Raw genomic sequence first — 26450 nt, 5'->3', positions numbered from 1 at the left:
GTTAAGTTGTGTGAACTGCTCCTATATTTTGGATATTAACCCCTTGACAGTCATATCATTTGCAAATATTTTCTCTTACTCAGTAGGCTGTCTTTTCATTTCGTTGATGGGTTCCTTTGCTGTGCAAAAACTTTTAAGTAGGTCCCATTTGTTTACTTTTGCTTTTATGTCCTTTGCTTTAGGAGACAGATCCAAAAAAATATTGCTATGATTTACGAAAGTTTGTGTGATTCTTGAAGGAAGATGACATGTCTTATTTGATTTTATATTCTTTTTTTTTTTTTTTTTTTTTTTTTTGCGGTACATGGGCCTCTCACTGTTGTGGCCTCTCCCGTTGCGGAGCACAGGCTCCAGACACGCAGGCTCAGCAGCCATGGCTCACAGGCCCAGCCGCACCGCGGCATGTGGGATCTTCCCGGACTGGGGCACAACCCCACGTCCCCTGCATCAGCAGGCGGACTCTCAACCACTGCGCCACCAGGGAAGCCCTGATTTTATATTCTTAATACTGAGTGCAATGACTGCCTCAGAATCCAAATGCATTCATTGTTAGTGGAATAAATAAATGATCACTATGGGACATTAATAACAGGTACCCAGATGCACCTTAAATTTGATTACCTGTACTTAAAACAGTGCACTTTTCAAGCATGCATACCTTCTGTGATTTTTAATAGACTGCAAATAAATTTAGCACAGAGAAATGTGATGATATCCAGAGAGATGACCAGTTCTGAGAAACTCAAGTTTCAAATAGTGAATATCCACTAAACATCCCAAAGGCTTCTACTTCTCCCTATCCCCTGACGGCCCTGCTATCTGGAATAAATCAGACGTTATAACACCAGAGTTTGAATAAGGTAGCCAAGCTGTGCTAATGTGATCACAACGCATTAGAGGTGCATGATTCAGTCTCTCAGAATCAGCATATTCCTAAGTAATGAGTCTTGAATGAGAGAAGAGAAGACTCTGATTTCTTCCTGAGATAGCCTTCATTCATTCTGTAGACCGGACTTCGTAAGTGGCAACAGGACAAATGAGGGAATGCATGAATGGTACTTCTGAGGATCTCCCCCCAAATCAAGTCTCTTTTGTTACCAGATACAAGTGATCTGGGTTTCAGTTTAGGGTCTTAGAAAAGTGTCACCAACTCTCTAGCATAGCTTCTATGCTTTAGGGTTAGCTAGGATTAAAAGGCAGGGTTACAAAGAGGAATACTTTAACCCAAAATGGGAAAAAGCAGCTAAGCCCAGAACTATCCAACACTAGAAAGGCCACTCACAAAGCACAGACAAGGGCAGCTAAGCGTCTGTCAGGGATACCAGCATGGGTCCATTTCACCTGTAAGAATCCAATTTTATGAAGGTGGTCAAGATTTCACATTTAAGGTGTTTTGAGAGCTTAGTGAAGATACAGAAGGGGTTGCTTAAATGATTCTTGTTCTCATTAGGGTTGGAGGGAACATTCTGGGTACCTCAAATCATATAGTTGGCAATCACCAACAGAGCTCATACGAAGAGAGTGTCTGCCAACTATCCACTCTCCTGAACTCAAAGGAGATTCTGGCCATTCAGTGCCCAGGCTGCCTCTAGAACAGCAAGTTTCTCATCTAAATGCATCTTCATGGGACACATAAGACATTCAGCAACAAATCCTTAAATACTTTCAAATGAAAAGGAAATGATGATAAGGCCCTTGAAGATAGGAACCTCAACAGATAGCATTCATCATCATCTCTACCCCAAACTGGGTGACAGGAATGAGAACACTGACAGTAAAACAAATTAAAAGCTTGTTTTTGTTTAGGAATCAAAATATATACACACAAAAACACACACATTCCCTTATACATCCTGACTAAATATTTGAGTCAAATGTGTATAACTCTTCCTGAGAGCTAAAACACTGAGCAACCCAAACTAAATAGGCTTCATTTAAGATCTGAAAAGTGAGACTGAAACATGTTTAGACTGTTAAAAAGAAAAAAAAAATCTGTTAACATATTCTATTCTTGCATTTGGATAATGCTTTCAACTTCCCAAGATCCTTTGATAGCCATCACCTTCACACCCCCTCCTCCTCAGTAAGATCAATAGCAAAGGGATTTATCTCCCCAGTTGACCGCAGAATGTGAAAGCAGAAACCAGAGAGGGAATATGGCTGTCATACAACAATTTAGCTAGATCCTTTCATCTTGGGCTCTTCTTCACATATTATTCCAAAAATGAATTATGGAACGAAGCACACAATTGTGTGGTTTGAGGCATTTGTTAAAACAAGGCCTTCAGGAAATCTTTGTATACCTTAAAAATTTAATAAACTTCAAGTATAGTTCATTGGGAAGCAAACATGTCATGAAATTAAAAAGCAATATTATTACATACTGATGTAATATTACGACCTCTAAACTGCAAATGTGAGGCCCATATAGCCTCATGATTAAGAATATGAACTTTAAAATCAGACCGACCTGACTTCAAATACTCACACCCATATACACTTGCTATGTGCCATTTGGCAAGCTATCTAACTTCCCAAAGCCACAGTGTGCTCATCAGCAAATTGGGAATAATAAGACTCACCTCTTAGAGCTGCTGGGAGGATCACATATAAATGTGCCTCAGTGCCTAATATAGAGAACTTAAGAGACAGCAATTATCATTAGCTTATTCATAATCTCTTTCAGTAATTTCTTTCCAGTTTTAGGCCCTACAGTAAAGCAAAGTTTCTACCTTCCTCGAAAAGAAAATAATATGTATCTAGGACTATTGGAATGAACTAAAATCCTAAAGCTTGAAATGTCACTTACAAAGTACTTTGTAATAATTCACACTAGTTAGTTTTTAAAGTTTAAAATTTACATAAGAATTTTATGAAGTTTTAGGATGTTCCCAGAATTGACAGGAGGAAAATTCCCTCCTGAACTAAAAAGCCAGAAAAACTTCAGAGGGAAAGGAATCTTTCAGAGACCTACTCAAGGTTCCATGAAGGCACCCAGTTCTGATTTCCTCCAGGTTACCTGAGAACCAGGAGAAACCCACCCCCTTTGAAGTTTCTCACACCTCCCTCCCACCCCCAGCCATCATCACTACCCCAGCACCCTTTCTAACCATAGATTTCTAAGTAAAAAAGGAAACTGCCTAAAATTGAAACCGCTTTGGTCTATTATTGGCTTGGTGGCTGTAGGAAGAAAATGGAGGAGGGGTAGTGGTAAGAGATGCTGATGGAAATACTCTGAGTCATCACTTCCTGGAAGAGGTGGCAGTGAACTCAAAGTTGGCTGGGGAGTCAGGGGGCTAAGGCTGGGTCCCAGCTCTGCCACAACCTCACAGGCACCGTGGGGACGTCACTTAACTTCTGCGGATTGCCCTCTGTGATATGACCCTCACAGCCTTCCCAGCTCTACATTCTTGTCATTCATAAATATCCCAGTGAATAAACCACCAATGCTACTCACCATCAGCCTGGAAACCTAAATGAACTTGCACTCCTGAGCACCGCAGCCGTTCTCACAAGCAAGAGCAGACAGGACCGAGCAAGGAGGAGGAGAGCTGGCTCTGACTGAGCTGTTTGTTTGTGTAAAACAAACAACTGTTTTACTTCCTAACCACTTCCCCACATCCAGACTCTCCCACCTGCACATACGGCGCCCCAGCCCTGCTACAAAATTCCCCCCAAGCAGTGTAGGGTAACCCCACTTGGAAACAATGCCCTGGGATAGTCTGAGCACTAGGGTAGCTGAAATCACTTTAAATTCTCTCTCAGGCGCAAGATTTATATAGAAGTATTCGGTAAACTGTGAGCAGACACAGATGACTGTAAGATTCAGGTTTTAAAAGAAAACAACCTTAACAGCATTAAACCAAAAGTTGCAGCTTGCATTGGAATCACCGTTCATGCACCTGCGTGCCTTTGAGAGAAAGGACTGGCCTCTTTTTCATTTGTCTGATGCTAATTCCTATGGGCAGCTGTTAACCCCTCCCCCTGATAAGGCAGGTCCTCATGACCACGTGCTGGATGAGTGAGTGAAGAAATGAATGCTGAGCTGCCCAAATAAGGAGGCAAAGGAGGATGATGCTTACACAGCTCCTTGAATTCTGTAGTCACTTTGGCTTCATGGGTTATTTAATATTCTCTCTCATTCATGTTCTCTCTCCATCTCCGGCCCCCACCCCAATGCATTATGCAGTCTGACTGAATACCACTCAAAATATTTTCTCATTTAGAGAAGAAAACAGGAATTTGCCACTTGTCTGCCTCTATTCTGTTGCCTGTCAGCCTTCAGCAAATATTTCAATCCTGGGTCTTTGCCTGCTGTTAACCTTTCTCCTTTAACCTTTGGCCCTGCCCTCTTCAAATCTTCAAGGCTTTACCTTCTCATCTTTCCAGCTCAGACACTCCACCGCAGAGCTGACTTCTCTGACTACTATGTTCAACCAAAGGGAGATATGACAACACCCCTAAAGCAATCAGAGTCAAAGGAGAGCTTCTGCAATCCGCTTGCGTGATCAAAAGATGATTAGGCACATTTACACATCATGGTGGATGGGACTCTTCCAGTAACTGGGCTCCCATTCTCACTGGCCTAAATGTGGCCTCCCAGCCTTCAGTGCCTTTTTTCTAGTCCAGCCACTTCCAAATCCTAACTACCTCAAGTGGGCAGGTCACTGTGATTAGAGGCTCAGGGTTGGCTGTCAGATGTACACATAAGATGCAGATCAGGTCCACCAGGGCACTGAGGATGCAGAGCTCCTGGTGGACTTTTCACGCTTGGTCAAATCACATAACCATTGCCTTCCAAACCCCTGCCCCTCCTTCTCCCAATCACTGCAACTTCTCTGGTTCTAGCTAATCACCCCCCATCCCACATCCCATTTTGGGACCACTAGCAGTCATCCTTTTCCCGTTCTTGTCTGTGTCCACCAATATGTGACCTGTGCTATTCCTGTGTATTTCTGCAACTTTTGGGGGAAGGTGGGGAATATCTAAGGACCTTTTCTTTTGCAATGACCAGTCTGCTGTCTAATAGCACTCCTTCTAACGTAATTAATTGTATCGTCTCTTGGTTCATTAGAAATGAGATCCCCAGGTCCCAGCCAGCCTAATGCAAGGTAAATCATGTTTAAGTAACCGCATAACTAGTGGGTCAGTTTTATGTTTTGTCTTGGTTGCGACCATTATTTAGCTGGGTTCTCAAAGTGCCTGTCAGTGAGGCTTTCATGTCAGGCCAGTATTAAAAGACGAATGTTTTCTCCCCTCCCCACCCCCATTTCTAGCCCCTCTTCTCTGAATGCTGCATGTACAGGGCAGCTAGGAAATAAAGTCTCCTTTATCTGATCCTCCTAGACAGAGCCATGTCAGTTCAGGAGGATTCAAGAGAGAAGTGCCAAACTGCAATAAGATGGGCCAAGCAAATAGGCAGGCAGACTCCCGTGCAGTGGCAATGAATGGCCACAGTAATCGAGTGTCCTGTCTCTTCTTTAGCACCCAGCATTGTGAGGATTAGAAAGGATTTTTTTTCCAGACTTTCATTGATTGGCCATGTGATCCCGGACAAATCATGAAACATCCTGATTTGGACTCTATCCTCATCTGTAAAGGGAAGATTGCTCTGATGATCTTCAAGGTCTCTTTCAGCTTTAATATTCTTTACGTGTATCCATCAAGCACTGGGAAGCAGTCTGGCCCACTCAGATGGCTATGGAGAATGCCCCCTACAGCATAAAAAAAGGGTCTTCTGAAGAGATGAAAGCACCAACTTTCTTTATAGCCAGAGTTTGCCCAATATAAAGGAAAGTAAGAGGAAGAGAAGGAAAAAGCAGGATGTCCTTTTTTTACAAAAGGGAAATTAAGGTGCAGTTTCACAACATCATAGAGAGAATAAATTACTGGTGCTTTTAGACATAAACACAGAAGAACTCCAAATTTTTTCCCAGATTTTTATCCTATTATATCAACCTTCCCATAGGATGGCCTGATGATAAGCAAAAGGAGCATTTTCGCTTTTTAATTTTTGTAGATTTGTGTTTACCATTTTGCCTAGGATGCCAGCCTGGACATCCCAGAAGTCTAGCATGAGAGCTCTCCTGACCACACACCCTACACAATCTTCTGTCTCCCACACTCCCTCAGGAGCAAAGCCTTTGGTGGTCAATGGACGATGATAACTAATCCCTCCATGCATGACCTCCAGAACTTAGCTCATCCCATCCACAGAGCATGTGTTGCTCATCATGCATCACTTCTACTCCATGGAAGCTCCCTGAAGACAAGGGTAATAGAGGTCACGAAGCCTTTAGATCCCTACAGCATACGGTACACCACTTGTCTCCAGTAGGCTCACTGTAAACACTTGTAGAATGAATGCAGGTGAAACAACAATATCTTTGACATAGAACTATTTGGTCACACTGGTGGCACATACCTCTCTTAGCTTTTAACTAGGATGTAAACTTCCCTAAACATGTTCTACCTCTTTCAGAACACACACCACCAATTAAGACCTGAAGCTGAAGCAAAGATGGGAGAGAAATTAGGGCAGCAGGAGACTCAGAGGAGAAGTAAAGGATAGGAGCGCAAGAAGACAATTGGAGATACTGACAAGGAATGCCCAAAAATGACATAGATAGGATCTCCCAGGATTCCTCCCTCTTCTCCTAAGCCCAGAGCCCCATCAAAGCCAGCCCCCAAGACATCTATTTCTACAGCATACCAACACACACATACATGTCCACTCAGACGCCCTCTCACATACACATGTCCAGACACCCTCCAGTTGGCAAACAAGTGACAGTACGCAAATTAGCAGAAGCCACAAAGATTTGCTTCGGTGGGGAGCCTGAACAAACAAGGAACAATTTTGCAAGTGGCCACAGATGGCTTAGCTTCTCTCCTTACAATGGACACTAACAAGATTTGCCATAACTAATTCATTCTTTCACACCATTGCCCTGTTCCCCCACCTTCTGAGGGTGGGGGAAATTCCCCATCATGGCCATATGCATTTTTGTTCCTTTCTAACACACAAAAAGTGCAATTTGTTCCTCCTCATTGTGTATGGGTAGATCACACCTAAAGGAGTTAAAAAAAGTTTGAGAGGAAATGATGGTGGAAGCAAACATATGCTGGCTTTTCTCTCCCATTTCAGCTGTTTGGAGAAGGGGTGGAAAAGCAGATATTTACTGAGTCCTATACTGAGCTGGAGAACTCAGTAGTAGCAGAGGAATGGGTACGAAGCATAGTGAAACAGACAGCTGGAAACAAAAGTCCACAGCAAAATACTGGATTTGGAAACTTTGTGGACACCTTAAGCTCTTCTTCACTCCAGGCACTTTCTAATCAGCTTTTCATAAGTGTCCCTAACACACAATCAATGGATTCTTAAGAAAATGACTGAGCTTCTCTAACTCACAGGAATCAGAATGTTGGAGGCGTTCCTTTGTACCTGCCTGAAGGCTCTTTAGGCCTCTTCAGGGTGATAGCGAAAACCAAGGGCACTTCCTCTCCTCACTGGGGGCTGCAGCAGACCTCTGTTTCTTGTCCACTCTGGGCTTGCTTCCCTCCATTGGTGCTGTATTTTGATTTCTTAAAGCAGCTCTCTGCAGACACCCGCATTCTCTTCTCCGCAACTTGGGAGCGGGTGGCAAAATATCTTTTTTGTCTGTTTGGTTTTTTTTGTTTGTTTGTTTGTTTTAACATATCTCCCTATCTGCTGTCCCGAGGCTTTCCTGCACTCCAGATTTCCAGGTAAACCTTGCAGGCCAGCCCAGCGGATTCAAGGCAGACAGTGAGCATCCTGCCCCCTGGACAATGGTTCAAACAATGCCCTGGCCACTTTTTCCTCCTGCCTACATCCTCTGCTTCCCTCAAGGCCCATTCAAGCCTCCTCTCTTCCTTCATCCTTCTCTGGATTCTTCACACACCCCAGCATCTGGCACAAGATGACCATCACACTTGGGCCTAACCTTCCCAACCAAAGGTGAAGCTTGGAGGCTTCTCTGAAGGCCAAACAAGTCTGTATATACCTGGAGTGATGGCTCTGTATCCTTTCACCTGCCCAGATTTTCATTCTTAATCATCATTCATATCAAGTGTAGCAGAATATGTCTATACTCTTTTTTCTAATAAATATGTATTTTATACTTATAGGCAGCTATTTAACAAAACTATGCATGTTATTATATTAATAATTAGGTCAAGTCCATATGTTAATATGCCTCCTAGTTATATGAATCAGTATTTATATGGGGATTTATTGGAATATCTCAGTTGGAAAAGACTTTTGTATATTCTGCTTCATTGCCTTCATTTCAAGATGTGACTCCTGAGAACAAGAGACAGTGAGGAAACCCAGGTGGTTGGGAGCAGAGACTAATTTCCTGCTTCTCAGTCAGGGCTGTATTGCATCATATACAGTATCTATCTTCCCAGAGGCCAGACACACACACATACATGTATGTGCACCTAACACCAAATACTCTCTAATGCACACACCAAACCACACCACCTTCTTTGGGCTCCTCAGACAGAGCTCATCAGAGAAAACATGATGACAGAAGGATGTATATGACTGTGCGTCCTTCTCTGATGTTCTCTAGATATGACTCGGACTATCTCCTAAATATATGTCTTTCTCTCCAGCTCTTTGCCTCCACTGCCCACAGGCTTAACCCCATAGCGGGGCTGTCCTCTTCTGAGAAAGAAAAGCTCCAAGGACAAGCAGTTGTCTCCCTGTGTTAAATGAGATGAGCAGAAGCAGCCACTGCTGCACAGCAGTCAGGCCCAGACGGAGAGTGCTCTGCTGCAGGCCTAATATCGGGAGCAAAGGTCAGCTGTCATTTAGGAATGAAGCCAGAAGGAAAGCCAGGCATCCAGAAGATCAGCACCTGCTCCTCCCTAGAGGTGGAGGGGGCACAGCTGGTCCAGCCCGTGGCGGCCCCTCTCAGGCCCACCTGCACAGCTGCCCCCAAGGGGGTGTGAGCAGTGGCTTCCACACTAGTAGAAAGCCACCAGTACCTCGGGTGGAGCAGTAAGTACTTTTGAGAGGGTCCAGGACCAAAGGCCAAGCTCATCCAGGAGTGCCCACTTTCTCACCAGTTCTTCCATCCCTCCTCTGCACTGGTTGCCTGGACTGAGAGAGCCTTTCAGAGACAGCCCTTCCCCCAGCCCATAAGCATGAGCGAATTCTCTGCCCCAGACCCCACCTCTTCTTTCAGATGCCAAACGTCCCTCCTTCCCTTTGCAGGGGCCAGCTCTCACATGGCCTCCACCCTTGCACCTGATTTGCCCCAGGAACCGGAGATTTCTACTTTTCTACTTCCATCTCCTCCACTGGGTAGCTTAAGTACTAGGCTGTAGCCTTTGTCGTTACCATCAAATACAGAAAATAAAATCTTTATTAAGTGACTAACTATGTAAGTGGTTCTCTGTTAGACCCATCAGATGGCTGAAACTGGACATTAAGTTGTATGAAGAGTGAAAAGGCAGCATCACTATTAATAGGGATTCATTTATGTATATGTGATCATTTTTACCAATGTTAAGTTAGTTTGGGGTGGGCTAACATGGATTAATTAATAACTACATCCTGTATCAGTATCATCAGTCTGGAATTACACTTCAAGATTGTCTGGATTCTGCTCCCTCTAACAAAATGTGTGACATGATTTTTCAGGTTTTCAGCCAACCTTGCTTTTCTCTCTTCTTCTTTCTATGCTGGAAATCTCAAGGACATCCCATTGATTAAATACATCAGTACCATAAGCCACATGTGTCTCACAGAATAGATGCCTTCAACTCACGTCTCTTCTTGTTCTGCTTCAAGGTACTTCTCGTCTTTCTTTTTAATTAGCCAGGGACTGTCCCTATCACTCAGTCAAATCAACCAGTCAACTACAAGGTATTTTTTTGCGAATTCTGACATCCTTCTTCCTAGTTGAGGTGTTATGAAGAAGTTTTTCTGTCTCAGTTCCTACTTTGAGGTAGCCTGCAAATCAGACAGACAACATTACCCCACTTAAGAATAATGCCCAGTTATAACTCCATGATAGTGCCTGGCATGCGACACATAGGAATTGAAGAAAATACCTTTTATTAAATGAGTGTATAAATGAATGAATGACTCAGTGATGCAGAAGAAAGGGCGCCCTGTAAATGGGACAGTTAGCATCAGCAGGGGTACCCAAGTACTGCTCAGCTCAGCTCTATGACTCTCTGTTGGGGCATCTTTCTCAGGTCCAGCAGAGCCCACTGTTCGGAAGTCAACATTCTCCCTTTACTATTTCCTCCTGTTCTCCTGCTCTCACACCTCTGGGATCTGCAGCCTCAGGTAAAACAGAGCTAGAAAGGGAGCCTAGCTAACCCAAAGTGCAGCCTGAGTCAGCTGGCAGAGCTGAAAGCAGGGACCATTCTTCTTGGCCCCTGGCCCACTGCCCCTGTACCCGCTACCACCCAGTTTACGAATACCGGCACTTAAAACCTCTCTCACCTAGTCCAATGTGTCTATATGCTGTCTTCTCTTGCTCTCTCTCTCTGAATTGCTTCAGGCGAGATTTGTTTTTACTCTTGGATTGTATTAGAAAGTGAAGGAGAGACCAGTTAGTAAAATTTACTTCAGTTCACATAGTAAGGTTTTGAACAAGACTTTATCGGAGAGTTTCAGGAGTACAGCTGAGTACATTGCTAAGTCAAGTCACCGTATTTCTTATAATTCACATTAACAGGTGCCTACAATGTATTTTAAGATAGTAAAATAAATACAGACACACATGCATTGTAAGTTATCTAGGAAAATTCTATATCCTTAGGAGGAAGCAAAAGAGAAACCATTGGCTTCTCTCTCTTTCTGTTGTGTTTGTTTTATTTTATTTTCCATTCTAGGGGAATCCTCCAGTCCCCCGATGCTCTGTGTCATAATTCCAGCCTAATAGTGAGAGGATGGAGGAGATGGCATGTTTAAAAACAGCTTTATGGATTTTATGGGTTTTCACCAATTTACAGAATTCATCATGTGTTCATTCCCTGACCTCTCCTCTCATCACCATAAAGGAGAAAAACATACCCTTTGGTTTGTTAAAGGCTCTCACCCAGGAAAGCCCATGAGTGAAGGTTGGGAGTGTGTGTAGCAAGCGAGGGCTGGGCGTGCAAGGCCAGAGGCCAGCAGGGTGCTCTGCTCACAAAGTTGCAGGACCACTTGAGAAGATATCTCAGAGCATCTCCTTGAACCTGCTGAGATGATTTTCACTTATTTTGTGGAACATGACAGAAAAAGAGGACAAATGCACATGGTTCAGGAATAGAAGAGTTTATAAAACTTTCACAAGATTTGACGAAACTGTCCCTCTGGGTTCTCAGGCATCTAACTATTCTGGTCCCAGTTTACAGAGAAATGGAAACATTGAGAAGGCACCTGCTTGTGGGTCTTCAGGAAGGCAGGTTTAGAACCTTGGGCTTGGGCTCAACCCCCCGAGACCTGAGTGAGGAGCTGCCTCAGGGCTCAGAGGGTGGACACGCTGGGATCCCAGCTTCCCGACCCTGAGACTGAGGCAAGGCACTGGAGGTTTCTGCACCTCACTGCATACAACTGTAAAATGGGGATAATAACATCTCCACTGCCGTGGTGGGGCGGATTTAGTACACAGTGTGTGTTGAGTGCTTGGCAACGTTCCCAGCTGCGCTCAGCAACAAAATGGTGGCTGTGGCTCTGCTCAGGAAGGCAGCCTGCACGGCCAGTTGCTCTTCCCTGTGGTTCAAGTTTTCCATAAAAGAATGACTCCCCTCTGCCTCTGATGCACAGCTCATATTCTTCAGCAGGAAATGAGGAAATGTTAAGAGGCTGTACACCGAAGGATCTCCAAGCAAACATCCATGGACAGCAAGGCCTAAGCTTAAGCAACCAGTAAGATTTTGTGTGACTTACAAAATGAGGTGGGAACAGAAAGAAATACTTTTCTTAGTGATGGTTTTCATTTTTTTCTGTTTTGTTTTTGTTTTTATTTTCTCCACCCCCTGCCAAAGGATTAACATGCAGGTTCTTAAACAAGAGGGTCCCCCATTTACAGCTGACAGCGGCAGCTGCAACTTCTGACTCTCCTGCAGAATGGCAGGGAATCGAATCAAAAAGAAAAGCAAGTGGACAACCTTTCCTCCGGGAGCACGAAACACAATACCAGCCTCTCGCCAAACCCAGCAGACCCCAGCTCTGATTGGAGGTTGCCTTGGAACAAAGGGAAATTGGTATTTTAAAAAAAAATCTTCTGAAAGCCAACTCAGCAGATGGTTTTTTCCTGGGCTCCAAAAGAGGGGGGTGGGGCAGGGAGGTGGGGGTAGGCGAAGTATGCCGGGATAACCCAACTGCCACCAGGATACAGATGACTGAGAAGTGACAAAGATGGGTAAAGAAGGCTGACCTCTCGCCCCAGAATTTCACAAAGGGCAATTACACCATGTGCTGGTGATCTGGACTAAGCCGCTGATCACATCCAACCTGCAGCTGCTGTTGATCACAGCCACGTCTGGGGGCTTTATCCAAAGCTGGGGAAGAGAGAGCCTAAGGATGTTAGAGGAAGTCTGGAAAAGTTTAATTAGAGACTACAGCTTGTTAAGAATCTAATATAGGGTAGTTCTACAGAAAAACACCTTATATTTCCATTTCACTTTTAACATTTCAGAACCACTTTACAACCGTGCGCTCAGATTATCTTCAAAGTAATGTGTAAGGAAGAGACACAGTATTAATCCCCTGTTAAATATGAGAAAACAGAGATTCACTTGCTAAAAGCAGAAGGACTCAAAACCAGAACCCCCAGCACGGAGTGGTCACCCTCCCCTCAAGTCTCAGGCCAGACAGGGCTCATGGAATCTTGTTTTGGACAGGTCCTTTGCTGAATCCCACATTTTCAGTCCAAACCAGGACACCTAAGAATACTTTTGTAAACAGCTTCTAGATTAAGTCTCAGTGAGCCTATTATCCATAGCTCTGTGCTGCATGTACTGCCAGCTATCACTTCTTACCACGTCTCACTGCTGCCATGCCCTGATGAGGAATGTTCTCCAGCGGGGAGGTGGCTGTAGGTCTCCGGGATGAAGCTACAATGCCCAGGTTCACCCACAGCCTAGACTGGGAACATGCAGGAGGAGCAATTAGGTGAGCTGCACAGGACTCAACTATTCTCTCTTGAGGAGGTACCAGCAGGACCAGCTAAAGTGCACCATTCAACGATGGCATCCTACTGCTAGAAACCAAGAGACCAAGGGTCTGATGAAGGTTTGAGTCTCTCCACTCCCTCTCCCCTGGTAAATTAGTTGTAACCTAGGGCAAGCCAGATTAAAAACCCTCAAAGTCCCTCCCTCAGTCTTTAAAACAGGGAGGAATAACAGCTGCTTCATGGAACTATCCCAAAAACAAACCAGAAAGAGGTCACAGTTGGGCGATGCAAACCCTTTGTAAAGGTACTGGGCAGACGTGACGGTTGCTACCAATTTTCCACACTATGCACTATCTGAAACACTCATTTTGACAGTATGTTGTACTGTCCTGGGTTTTACCCTAAATGCTCTGAGATCAATTCTTCCAATAAGAACTGTCTATACCCCACACAGCATTTATGCTGAACACAACCTACAACTCTGTAGATTCATGTCGAATTTAGATGCTTCAACTCTTCTATGGTATATCTGGATGGGAGCACAGAAAAGGCAGCATGATGAAAAGTTTCAGATGTTTCTAAAAAACCAATGCAAAATATACAGGGCTGACTAGGCAGAAGCTGTTTTGATAGAAAAGAGAGTTTTTTCCATAGAGCTACCTTCATTGGCACAGAGCTAACAAGAACTTGTTTAACACCCAGGCCAGGAAATAAAAGACACAGCTTCTGTCCTCAGAGAGCTTACACCGTAACCGAGAAGAAAATACTTTACCTTTGATAACACACTTTTAAAACTTTTTTAGTTAGATCCAAAAAGGCCACTATGTAAATGAGAAAGCAGGTTCACAGATGGTGCAGAACCATCTAGGGATGCCCCAGTACGAAAGCACAGAAGACAAACTCTGAGTGAGAGGGCATCTACATTTCAAAGTTGCCCTATTTCTGTGCCTTCTGCGTAGTCCACAGACCCTAACTAGACCATCTGACTAATATTTGACTCAGATCCCTGCCTAGAACTATGCACAAAGAAATGATAAGAAGGATAATGCAAACACCTGCATTTTGGCCCAGAGTCCACTGTATGTAGGATGTGATGATGTGGACCAGCAAAAGTAGCAGAAGGCAATATTAAATTGGAGTCTCCTTGACCTTGAGCTCAGTATACACTGACAATGATGAAGCTGCCAGAAAGCTGACAGAGCCCGGGATCCTGTTAATAGAGATACTACGCTTAGAGCGGAGGAGGGCACAGTCCCCTGCAGCCCCAGACCACCTTCCAGTTTTGTCCTCTGCTCTGTGAGCCCTCCCCACTTGCCTTTTAGGAAGGACACTGACAAAGTAGCATTCCTGGCATAGGAACCAAGGTGCTTTGGCATCAGGAAACGATGGAATCCCAGGAACAGTTTCAGGAACTGGAAATATTTAGGCTTTAAAAGAATGATTTTAGTGCAACATAAGAAAGAGCTTTACTAAAACCAGAGCTGCCTCAAGAGGTAGCAGCGAGCCTCCTCCCTGAGGGCCATTGAGCAGCGGCAAATAACTGTCCATGAGGGATTTTGGAAGGTGTCTTCTGTTTGTTTATGAGCGAGGCTGCAATGGAAATATTCAGAGGATCTTCTGACTCTCAGTGAGGTCCATGATGCTGGAAGTGTGACCCAACTGTGGGCCCATTCTTTCCTTTTGACCCATAGCTTCTGTGGTTGGCCTTCGCCTGCCTCCTGACCTGGTGCCAGATTCTGGCCTGTGTCAGATTTAACTCCTGGTTCTCAGACCCTTTCTGGATCTCCTGATCTTGCCTTCCTTCATGACCCAACGGCACCCATATCCCAGCGTGATGCTGCCCTGCCGCTTACTCAATGGCAATAATCCAGTGGGAAGACTGGGAAGTTCAGGAACCTGATGGTGCAAGAAAGAGCCCCACAGCCAAATAAACCCGTGTCCACCTCTTGCTCCCCTGAAAGGACAAGGATGGAGAAATCACGGAGATTCCCACTGTATGCTACAAATAGATCTCCTTTAACCACACCCATGATCCACTCCTTTAAGGCTGTTCTCCAGAGATACAGTCTGTTGTGAACAATGCTGAAACCCCCGATTTGTTTAGTGTTGTGAATGGGTTCTCATTCACAGCACTGAACAAATGAACTAACTGGCCTGGCATGAAAGGCTGCCCACGTTCCCGGGCACATTCATATCTGCAAATGATTACTTCTTATTGGCAAGGCATGGTGGTCCACCTTGAAGGACAGAACTGCTGTCTGTCCCTGTCCCTTCAAGAATTCTCTACCCACTCTGCTCCACCTCCACCAATCCTCCCCCACCCCACCCCAACTGTGAAACTGGCTAGAAACTTGTGAGGGCCGAAAAAGACACTGTGGGAAAAACACCATAAACAAGGTCTAGAAAAACACACTGAAGCAACCCGCATTTGATACAAATGATGATTATCAAATGGCCTCAAGGGCCTGGTACCAAGATGGGAACTGCTTGGATTTTTCAGAGTCAATAAAGGCCTCCACTCTTTCCCCTGGTGAGGTCAGAGGCTGGTGGGGAGGTGAGGGAAGTTAGTCTGAGGAGGGAGGGGCAGGCAAGAAAAGAAACAAACCTGGGACTTCAGAGGCAAAGGCACACTCCAGGTACAGACGGAGGCCCCCTGCCTTCATAGGCCAAGATCCAATGGAATACTATGGAAGGTGGAAAGGAGCCCTAGAAGTTATGTCATCCAAACCTGCCCTCAGTCCAGGGATTGGGCTGGCTATCTGTGTTCTGACATGCTCTGAATGCGGCCTCAGCTTGCACCAAGGGCTTGCAGCTTTGCCAGACAGCACATAATTCAGACTCCTGCACACACTGCATACAACAGCTAGTCCATGTGGGTGTTTGCATGCTGTGTCTGTCTGCACACCTCCTGGGAACCTGGCTCTACTGAGTTTCTGCCTTCCCACTGGCAGCCTCTTCCTCTGGCCACTGGCTCCTCTTGTGGGCATGCGGGGAGCAGAGTCTTAATGCCACCTTCCAAGTCAAGTCACCCTGAGGACCAAACGAGTTGAAACCATTTCCCCAAAGTAACTTGGCCATGTGAAAATTATAACACGAATTTTTAGCTTATTGTGGATAAACCAAACCCCTATAACACAAGGCTTCATTGCCTCATGTGTTTGATTTCTGTATGTAAGGCAGTCAGGAGCCTGAACCAATGCCTGGGGCCCAGGCTTTGAGAACCTCACTGCCACATCCCCATGTTCTCTGCCTAGGAAACCCTTAACCAGACCCAGCGACTTCCTGACCAAAGTGACTCATGTCTCATGAACAAGAAAGGCAGGAGAGGGACATCCTGGGATGTCCTGCATTGTAGTGTTTGGAAGGTGGGATGTTTTTCATTTAGAGTTGCAGGAATCAGAAGACCCAAAGGATGGGGTAGAGAAGGGCAAAACAGGATTATTTCTCTTGCCTTTTATTAAAAATAAAAAAAGGCAATGCAACTGAAGGTCAACTGGAAATGCCTTAAGAGAGGACTTTTCAAGGATGTAGAATTGGGATGATGGAGAAGGGCGGGTGACTCTGCAAATGCTGGGAGCATGGCAGGGGTGCAAGGAAGCACCAGCTGAACCCCACTTGGTCGTTCTTATGACACTACTTCGAAAGTTTCATTTTGAGTCATGCTTTGAGCTTAGCAGCAATCCTGGTTTGGCAGATAAGTGACCACAGAGATAAAAGACCTTTGAATCATCTCTAAATAAATCCCATACCAATTCTCACCACCAAGAAAAAAAAGCATTAGTGGCATGCTTTATTAGTAGATGCTTGTGCAGGCATCAGAAATAAAGACACTGGCACCGCCACCCAGCCAACACAATTCAACATAGCCACGAGCAGTATTAAAACAGGATCAGCCTAAAGAAACACATGGCTTCTTAGACAGCCCACCCCTCCTAGGCACCCAGCACAACTGCAGGTCACTGTGTACCTAGCTGTGACTGTACTGAGGAGGGTCCTGTGGGTGACCTGGAAGAGAGAGAGGCAGAACGGGAATAAAGGTGATGCACACTGAGTGAGGTGCTGTGCTAAGCGCACCAGGCACTTTCATCTCCACAAGACACAAGCAAAGAGATGCTACTATTATCCTGGTTTTCACAGTTAGGAAACTGTTTCAAGGGGTTAAGTAACTTGCTTAAGGTTATAGGGAGCCCAGGTTCTAGTGCAGGTTCTCTGCAGAGAACCTGCTCTAGAATCAGGGGATCTGAGTTCAAATCCACTCTCAGGACAGGTACTCTTTCTAACAGATCCCTTATTTCTTACCTGAACAATTCAGGGAATGAATGACTCTCTACCAGACGAGAACACAATTTTCTTGCTTTTACTCTGACAGGTTTATCTTCAATGGCACGGAGTTCACCAAAGGATGTTCCTTGTTGAAGTCCAAAATGAAACTAAGTACCAAGAGGAAAAGAGCCAGCACCATGCTTTAAACCCCCAGAGAATCCCAAACACAGGAAGAAAACAAGAAGCACACAAGGAGGGAAGACGGGAACCAAACATTCCCAGAATATCTTCATGGAATGCAAGTCTGATAAATCTCACCACTTTTTAAGCTCAACTCTGACATTTGCTCCCACGATTTTAGGCCTTTTGACACTGGGGCAAAAAGGAAACAATCTGATAACAGAACAGTGGGTCCCGAAGAAAGGTCAAAAATTTTGTTTATAGTAACTAGTTTTCTTAAAGAGAAAGTCTTGCCTCATCTAACAGAATGACTCTTGAAGTTTCCAGTTTTGGGAAGAGAAATAAGGCTTCAGAGGTCAAAAGCTGTTTGTTTTCTTTTTCTTTCTCTTTTTTTTTTTTTTTTTTTTTTTTTTTTTCTTTTTTTTTTTTTTTTTTAACACGCAAAAACTGAGATCCAGGAAGGTAAAGCATTCTTATTGAAGCTGTTAATAACAGAGGCAGAGCTGGTACCTAGGGCTCCTGTCCCCAAGTCCAGTGTTCTTTCCCGAACACCAACTCCAGATGTCAAATGTAACCTGTTGCTCGGTAGATACAATTACTTTATGGAAAAGGTTTTTAACTCTAAAATAACTATAGAGAAACCTATCAGGAAACAAAATTTTCAGGCACTCTGATGAATAAATAGGAATGGTGCTGCTTTTAAAAAAAATCTATAGAGAGAAAATATAAAATTAAACGAGAGGGGAAATTCAGCTTCTTGTGAAGAAATGCTGACCAGACCTGCTCTCCCAGCCAGGTTGAGGGTGTTGTAGGGTAAGAAGCTCATATACTCCCAGGAGTTCAAAGCACCACATTCACATACCCTGAGGAAGGGAGGGCAAGCCCTCAGCCAAGCAATGCACCTCGGAGTGACCAGAGAAGGGGCTGCACAAATGATGGCGAGGGAGGGACGCCTGAACCCTAAGGAGGGTGGAAGGCTCTCTGTTGGATGCTCAGGACCACCCATCAGAGTGGATGAGGAGATGGAAATGGGTGCAGCACCAGAGGTCCAGCAATCTGAGCCACCTTTCATCCCCTGCCCAACATGCCCTCCCTCCTGCAGCCCCTCCAAAATGCTATAACCCATAGAGGGTCAGGCGAGAAATGTGCATCTCAGCAGTTTACAGGGTAAATGGAGAACCCTGGTGCAGCCCTCCTTACTGACAACTGTACTACCAAGACTCTCCTTTTATGCTTCTCTTCCCTACATCACTTTCATCATGTTCCCTGGACCCCCAACCCTTCCTTTCCCCAATTCAAAGCCTGCTGAGCGCTTCCATTACTTATAGAATTAAATGCAAACCCATTCATTTATTTGATATTCATCACTCTCTGCAATCTGATGCCAGACTAGCTTCCCATCTACATCACCTAAAAAGCCTTTTTTCTCTCCCATACTTTGTGTGTTTGACACGAGGAAGGTGCTATTTGAAGTATCAGTACATGAATTTGTGACCTATCAGACTTCCCAAGAGAGGGTTATGAGTGCTCAAAAGAGAATACAGGGTCTTTCCATACACATGTGATGATGTTCTACATGGGGTTACTAAGAAGGAATCCTGATCATGCTCCTAGGACCATCGCAGGCCCTGAGGAATATGAGGTTGATGTCTCTGCTGCTAGAGAAAATAGGTTCTCCTGATGAAGCTGGGGGAAGGGGAACATTAAGTCTAAGGAAACAAAATAGAAGCAAATAACAATCCATAAGCACAATAAAGGAAAAAATAATACTCTAACTCATTAGGCTTTGAAACACTTGGAATTTAAAACAGCAGGCCAGGTTATGATCCTGCCATCCTCGCCAATATGGGAAAGTGGGAGAGAAATGCCCTCATGCTGGATCCTCATCTCCCAGAAATCCTGTCTCGTGTGGGCACTTGAGGCCTGGACTCCAGTATTGGCCAAACAGTCTAGAAGAACTGACTTCAAAGGCCAACTCTGCTCCTGCTTATCTGAAGCCACTGAGCCTCAATTTCCTCATCTGTAAATAAATACCATCTGGGGCTTCCCTGGTGGCGCAGTGGTTCAGAGTCCGCCTGCTGATGTGGGGGACACGGGTTCGTGCCCCGGTCCAGGAGGATCCCACATGCCGCAGAGCGGCTAGGCCTGTGAGCCATGGCCACTGGGCCTGCGCGTCCGGAGCCTGCGCTCCGCAACGGGGGAGGCCACAACAGTGAGAGGCCCGCGTAACGCAAAAAAAATAAAGTAAAATAAAATAAATAAAAATAAATAAATACCATCTGTCCGACAGGACTGTAATAGGACTAGTAGAGAAAGTGAATACAGATAAAAGAGCTAGCTGCGGGTCTGCCACATGGCTCAGTAAATCGGAACTATTACTATGACGTGTGCTCTGTAAATTACCCATTTTCTCCTAAAATCTTACATTGGGTTATATCATGTGGAAACTAGCATCTCAATTTGGCAGATGAGGAAACCAGGGCTTCAGCAAGGTTATATTCCAGATCCAGAGTCACAAAGACAGTTGGTGCAGATAACCACACCACATTTTCTACCCTGGATCACTGTACAGTGCTTGTCTCAGAACACCCTCTCCTTCTCACGCCGTTGAACCTGGTGGGTGTCCTGACACCCACAGAAAGTCCTCAGAAAGAGGAGAGCTGCTAAACTCTGCCCAGCTGAGAGCGTCTTAAAATACAGTATGTTAACACGTATATATGGAATCTAAAAAAACATAATAATAATAATTCTGAAGAACCTAGGGGCAGGACAGGGATAAAGACGCAGACGTAGAGAATGGCTTGAGGACACGGGGAGGGGAAAGGGTAAGCTGGGACAAAGAGAGAGTGGCATGGAAATATATACACTACCAAATGTAAAACAGATAGCTAGTGGGAAGCAGCCGCATAGCACAGGGAGATCAGCTCGGTGCTTTGTGACCACCTAGAGGGGTGGGATAGGGAGGATGGGAGGGAGACACAAGAAGGAGGAGGTATGGGGATATATGTATATGCATAGCTGACTCACTTTGTTATAAAACAGAAACTAACACACCACTGTAAAGCAATTATACTCCAATAAAGATGTTAAAAAAAAAAACAAAAAAAAACCTGTCACTGTTGGAACATTTTAAGTTCACGTGTTATACCCGAACTTGCTTCTAGAGACTCATTCTCATGTTCTCTATTGTTTTTATTGAGTGACCTAGAAGGAAAGTAGAGGAAGCTTAAGTTATTATACCACTTACCTGAGTCAGTCTAAGATGCAACAACATGGGTGCTGTGATAAAGAGCAAGGTGCATTTATGGGATCATCCATCTGCAACTCAGGACCTGCCCAAAGGACAATTCTGAGGCCCTAAAATATGTTCTCAGCTCTCTTTTCAGCCTCCACTTCTTACCAAATGCTGCTCTTACACCTCACATAAATCAATTCATCATAAACCCTCTTCCAGGCAGCATCTCAAGTGCCATCCTAAGTTTACATGGAAGGGAGGTGATCTGTCCGCTGGTTAGAAGAGTCCACGCATCCTTGAGCCAATTAAGTGGTATTTTCATGGGCCCCTCCTAACATCCTACTACTGAAGTGGCGCTGTTACCTGAAAATCTGTAACAACTCTCCAGTTTGGAGGATTGGGCCTAGGTTTGAAATTTGGAATAAAGCTCTTAAGCATACCACACATACATCTCCTCACCCCACATCTCCTCACCCCACAGCAGTAGAACGTGTACAGATAGAAGTAGCAGAAAACTAGCTGTGATATGTAAGGAATGCCATAATTATCCTACAGAACGTTCTTTTTACAAAAAACAATGAGAAAGCAAATCATTTGGGATCCAATATAAGCTGTCTTTGCCAAAGGCTGTCAAACAATGACTTGAACAAAACTGATTGGTCTGCAAAAGTAAAACAAACAAAAACAAAAAAACAACAAGAAAAGCACATAATGATTAATGCTCATTTTTACCCAGCCTCCAAGTTTGGAGGCTGAATCGTTCAAAACAAAATGAAATAAAACAAAATCCTTGTTATCCTAAAACTCACTGTCCTTCCCCTAAGTCACGGGTCAACAAGTGTTTTTGGTCAGAACTAGATAGCAGATAGTTTAAGCTCTGAGGGCCATACACTCTCTGTCACAACTACTCAGCTCTGCTGTCGAAGTGCAAAAGCAGCCATAGCCGAAATGTAAATAAATAGATGTGGCTCCATTCCAATAAAAATGTATTTATGGACAGGGAAATTTGAATTTCATATAATTTTCCCATCTTACAAAATATTATTCTCTTTTTGATTTTTTCCCAACCATTCTTTGCTTGTGGGCTGTATAAAAATAGGCGGGGGGCTGGATTTTGCCCACGGACTACAGTTTGCCAAACCTGCTCTAAGTCAGCATATATGATCAGGTGATACCCAACTAGGCATCTCCACCTGCTCAAGCACCAGCTCAACAGAGCCTTTTTCCAAGCTCTTAGCAAAGGACCTGAGTCCCAGGGGCCACTCCATGTACACTTCTTCAGTGAGCAACCTGCCTCAAAATAAAAAATCCAGAAGACTAGTTTTAGAGTGAGACACTGATCTGATGCTTACAAAATGCCATCCTCATCCTTTTCCCTATCTCAAATTACTGATCATGTACTTCCCATTCATACAAATAAATAAATTCTGCAAGCTCATTCCACTGAACTTTTCCCTACAAATGGTAAGCCAAGGTTTCCACCTCTCCACCTCAGCTCCAGCTTTTGCTTACTCCTTGTTTGCAAAACAACAGGCACTTGAAGAGTAATAAAGTTCACATTCTATTCCAATAGAGATCAGAGAACTTCCTATCATCTATCAAATGATTAAGACCCAGTACCGATAACTTTATTCGTTCATCTCTGGAAAGAATCAGCTCTAGGCATAACATAGGAAGAATAAAGGAGTACAGTATGAAGCAAGCTTCTAACAATTTAAAATTTTCATAGATATTCCCATTACAGTGCCAGCATAACACAGCACTGTACATTGAATTTCAGCCTTTCTCCTTCCTTTCTTCCCCCTCCAATTGCTCAGGCTTAGAAATGCATACTTGGTAAGTCACGTATTCAAAGAAGCAATTTCTTCTCTCTTTCCAATAAAGCACAAAAGGGCATCCAACTTTTTGGGTGAGAATGACCAGCCTGAGAATTTCAGATATGAGAGTGGAGGTCCATTACACATTTCAGCTTTGAAATCATCCCCATGTCACAAATTCCAGAGTTTTATTCTGGGGCATTCTAATAGACAGAAGCCTATATTTGGGAACAATCTTATGGCCTTAGGAAAGTAGTACTGACCAGGACAACTTACTCTCTTTCTAGGATAGTGAATTTGGGTTTGCACACCCAAAACTGTGGGCTGCTACTCAAACTCTGGCAGTGATGGGGATGGAGGGAAAACTGTTACCACAGTTTTCAAGACTGGTCACCCACACAAAAATCCAACAACACTCTTTGTGCCATCTCAGTGACCAGGGACAAAGACACTCATTTTCAAAGCTGAAGAGACCCGACTCCAAAGCAAAGGCTAACTTTCTGAGCCTGCTTGCATTTCTTTGCATTTGCTTGCAAAAACCTCAAAAGTTTCCATGTGCATCTAGATAATCCTTGGTTTTATGACAGAGAACCCAGAAAGCATCACAAAGTTGTAAATGGGGAGGGGAGAGGGGAAAGCTACATAAAAACACACCACCAATTTGTAAAGATTCCTTTGTGGTCCAAATGTTAAAGTAAAATGGTCAACTGCCCTGGCTTGCCCAGGACTGAACCTGGATGCAGGACTTTCCGTTTAAAAACCAGGATAGTCTCAGCAAACTGGGGGTGTTGGTCACCCAGAAATGTCTCTTCTAGTCCAAGTTTTTGGATTTTAACTTCGACAAATCTGCCAAAATGCCTAGCATAAGGAAGGGCACAAGCCCTACACTAAAGAAACAACATGATCCTTAGCAGCTTTATTGAAAATGACTACCCCAAAGTTCAAAAACCACTGTCAACAGAAACACTACAGATTATCTCTGGGCTATAAAGGAGAGAGGTTCATTCATATAGACCATTTTATCTTCCATCATGTCCAGAGTCCAAAAAATTATGTGGGGGAAAGAGTTAACAAAGACTCTGGTTAACATCTACTACCTAGAACTGCAAAACTCTGTCAGCAAGAGGGCTCCTTTCAGAGCTGTTCACAAGACCCAGAGATTCTTGGAAACAAAAACTTTCTAGACTAGGGCAGCCCTCTGCTATCACAGCTGAGTGCCACACCCCTCCCAGAAAGGGAGGTCTCTGTAACCCTCTGTGACACAAAATAAATACAATGAAACCTAGATCCATACATTCCCAACCAAAGAACATCACTAAATCACCTAGAGAGCTCCACAGCCACATTGACTTTTATGAGGAAAATGACCATGTACCAAGTTCATTCAACACTCAATCTTAAAAGTCTACAGTTTGTTAGATAAAGCTTCATGCCAGTCCCCTACCCCTTCCCTTTCTCCAGCTCTAAAGCTCACCACTGGCTTCCAGGATAATGATCTCTCAGCCCTAGAAGAGCCTCATTTACTACAAAGACTGGGCTTCCTCAGTCAAGTAAGTGATTTATCTATTGTAGAAAGATTTACAGCAGTGATTGAAACCAAAAGGAGGTTAAAACTGTTCTTGACTGTTCTGATTGACCAAAATTTTCAACATCCTACTCTTGACTGTGAGAACAAATGCAAATATTAAAGCAAAAATAAACAAAAAACACTCTCAAATTTTGTCACAGCTTAGCCAGATCTGACCCAGCCAATTGGCTGCTACACAATAAATAGGAACTTTCACAATTATAATTCTAGTAGTTTCTTTTTTGCTTTGTTTTGTTTTGTTTTTGGTCGATAGTATCCATAATTATAAATTGGATACTATACCAAGATATCACAGACATTTATTCTGCAGGTCCTAAGTATGCCACCAAGGAGATTAGTAATTTATAAATAATTAAGTAATAAGCAAATAGACCCTTAAAGTTTGAGGATAAAATGGCAAAAACAAACAGAAAAAACCTAGTCAACAGGGATCCCTACCTTCTTTTTGGAGTAGCTTCTTTCCTCCTCCTTTGTGGCTTTGCTATTTTTCCCAGCACGGGACACCTTCTGGTCCCCAGACTGCTTGATGGTGATCTTGATCTCGGGTGGGCATATATAGTTCTCCAGATTCTTTGGGGGTTTCTTAGCCCGCTTCGTGGTCTGAATCTTCAGCTTCAGGCTCCCCTCTGTGAAGTTTGCCTCCTTGATCGAAAACTCCTGTTCTTCCAGACCATCTCCTGCCACCCATTTCTCACTGTCTGCATTGGAGTTGGAATCCACATCCCGTCCTGAGCCCAGTTCATCCTCCTCCTCTGGCTCCATGCGTTCTCCGCCTACTGGGATCCCCTTCCCAGTCTCCGGAGCAGAGAGCAAAGGTTCCCCTGCACAGCCAGGAGCAGTCAAGGGCTTGGCTGAGGAGACCGGCAGGAATTCCGACTCGCTCCCCCTTTGCCGGGAACCGCTTAAGACTTCCCTGGACTCCATGACAATCCTACAGTCTCCAAGAGTTCTCAGGAGGAGGATGGGGAAAAGGGAAAAGGGAAAGGTGAGAAGAAAGGGCAGCCAAAATTCCAAGGAGAAAGTGGTCCAGCTGCTGGGTTCAGAGTCCCAGGGATGGAGACACGGTGAGGTTGTTCAGAAGGGATCAGATCTGCAACTGAGAAGCAGAGAGATAATTAGCCATGGCAGGAAGGAAAATGACCTCAAAGGTAACTCAAACTAAGTTCCAGAAGCCCCATCCCACCTCACTTATCTATGGCATCAGAAAAAAATGACTGGAAAGAAATCAAACCAGAAAGTGCACATCCCCAAATTATATTATATTGGAGCAGAGGGGGAAACACACGCACACACACAGCCTTCCACTGAATTGTTATTAATTTTTATGGTTGTGGGCCCAAGGATAAAGATAAGAGAGGTGAGTCCTCCAGTCCAGTAACAAGCTAGATGCTTCTTATACTAAAGCCACAGCTGGCTGAGTCATCATCAGAGCCAACCATAATGAAAGGAGGTCTAAGTGCTGATGCTCAGGTCTGTGGAAACTGCATCTGGCTGGCTTCTTGCACAACTTCCCTCTCACATGTGAAGAACAGTCTGCAAAGCTGAACACAACCCTGGGCTGCCTGGGCCAATCTCTCCATCCCCTCAGAAGAAGAACTTCTGGACCATTCTTCCTTTATTATCTTTCACTATGAATTATTTTAATCATGCACAAGTCTTGTCTTTATTTCTTAAAATAAACAAATGCAAAGCTTAGGTGAAGGCTTGTAAAAGGAAAACAAAAAGAGTTCAGTGAGAAATTACTTCTAATGCTGTGATTAATGCAAAACAAATGCTAAAAATGTTTCTAACACAAAAGTTATTTAATCATTATCCTCATTTAGATAAAAATAGTCACCCGAGACAGTTTTAATTCCCTTCCTAGACCTTAAATAAAGTGCCGTATGTCTACATGACAACAAAAAAGAGAGGGGAGAGAGGGAGCATTTCACAGGCCTCTGGAAGTGCCAGGAATCCCCCCAGGATTTTTTATTCTGCCTTCCTCCTCACCAAACCATCATAGGATCAGCTAAACTATCCTTCACCCTTATTCACTCCATGTCCCATTATTCCCAATTTCATACTCATTTTTAAAGCTCAAAAGAAAGCCCAAATGCTCATTCTCAAGAGAAAAACTTCAAGCCCTGGGGCCACCCTCAACTTCAAGACATCATCTCCTTCTACCCCTGGCTGTAGGTAAGATTACATCCAAGCCTTCACAAATGGCTGAACAGTCAGCAGAA

General features: G+C 44.1%; 1 protein-coding gene across 1 annotated transcript in view; it reads right to left on the bottom strand.

Moving 5' to 3' along the window:
• Positions 1–25152, bottom strand: part of SETBP1 (SET binding protein 1) — a 358181-nt gene extending 333029 nt beyond the window's left edge. The window contains 1 exon segment of the mRNA XM_024734710.1: positions 24667–25152. Within this exon segment, the coding sequence (XP_024590478.1) occupies positions 24667–25152 (486 nt within the window).
• Between the last annotated feature and the right edge of the window lie 1298 nt (positions 25153–26450).

The sequence above is a fragment of the Neophocaena asiaeorientalis genome, unplaced genomic scaffold, assembly GCF_003031525.2.
Source record: "Neophocaena asiaeorientalis asiaeorientalis breed wild unplaced genomic scaffold, Neophocaena_asiaeorientalis_V1.1 scaffold322, whole genome shotgun sequence".
NCBI lineage: Eukaryota > Metazoa > Chordata > Mammalia > Artiodactyla > Phocoenidae > Neophocaena > Neophocaena asiaeorientalis.
The sequence above is the reverse complement of the archived record's forward strand: the minus strand, read 5'-3'. Positions and strand labels throughout refer to the sequence as shown.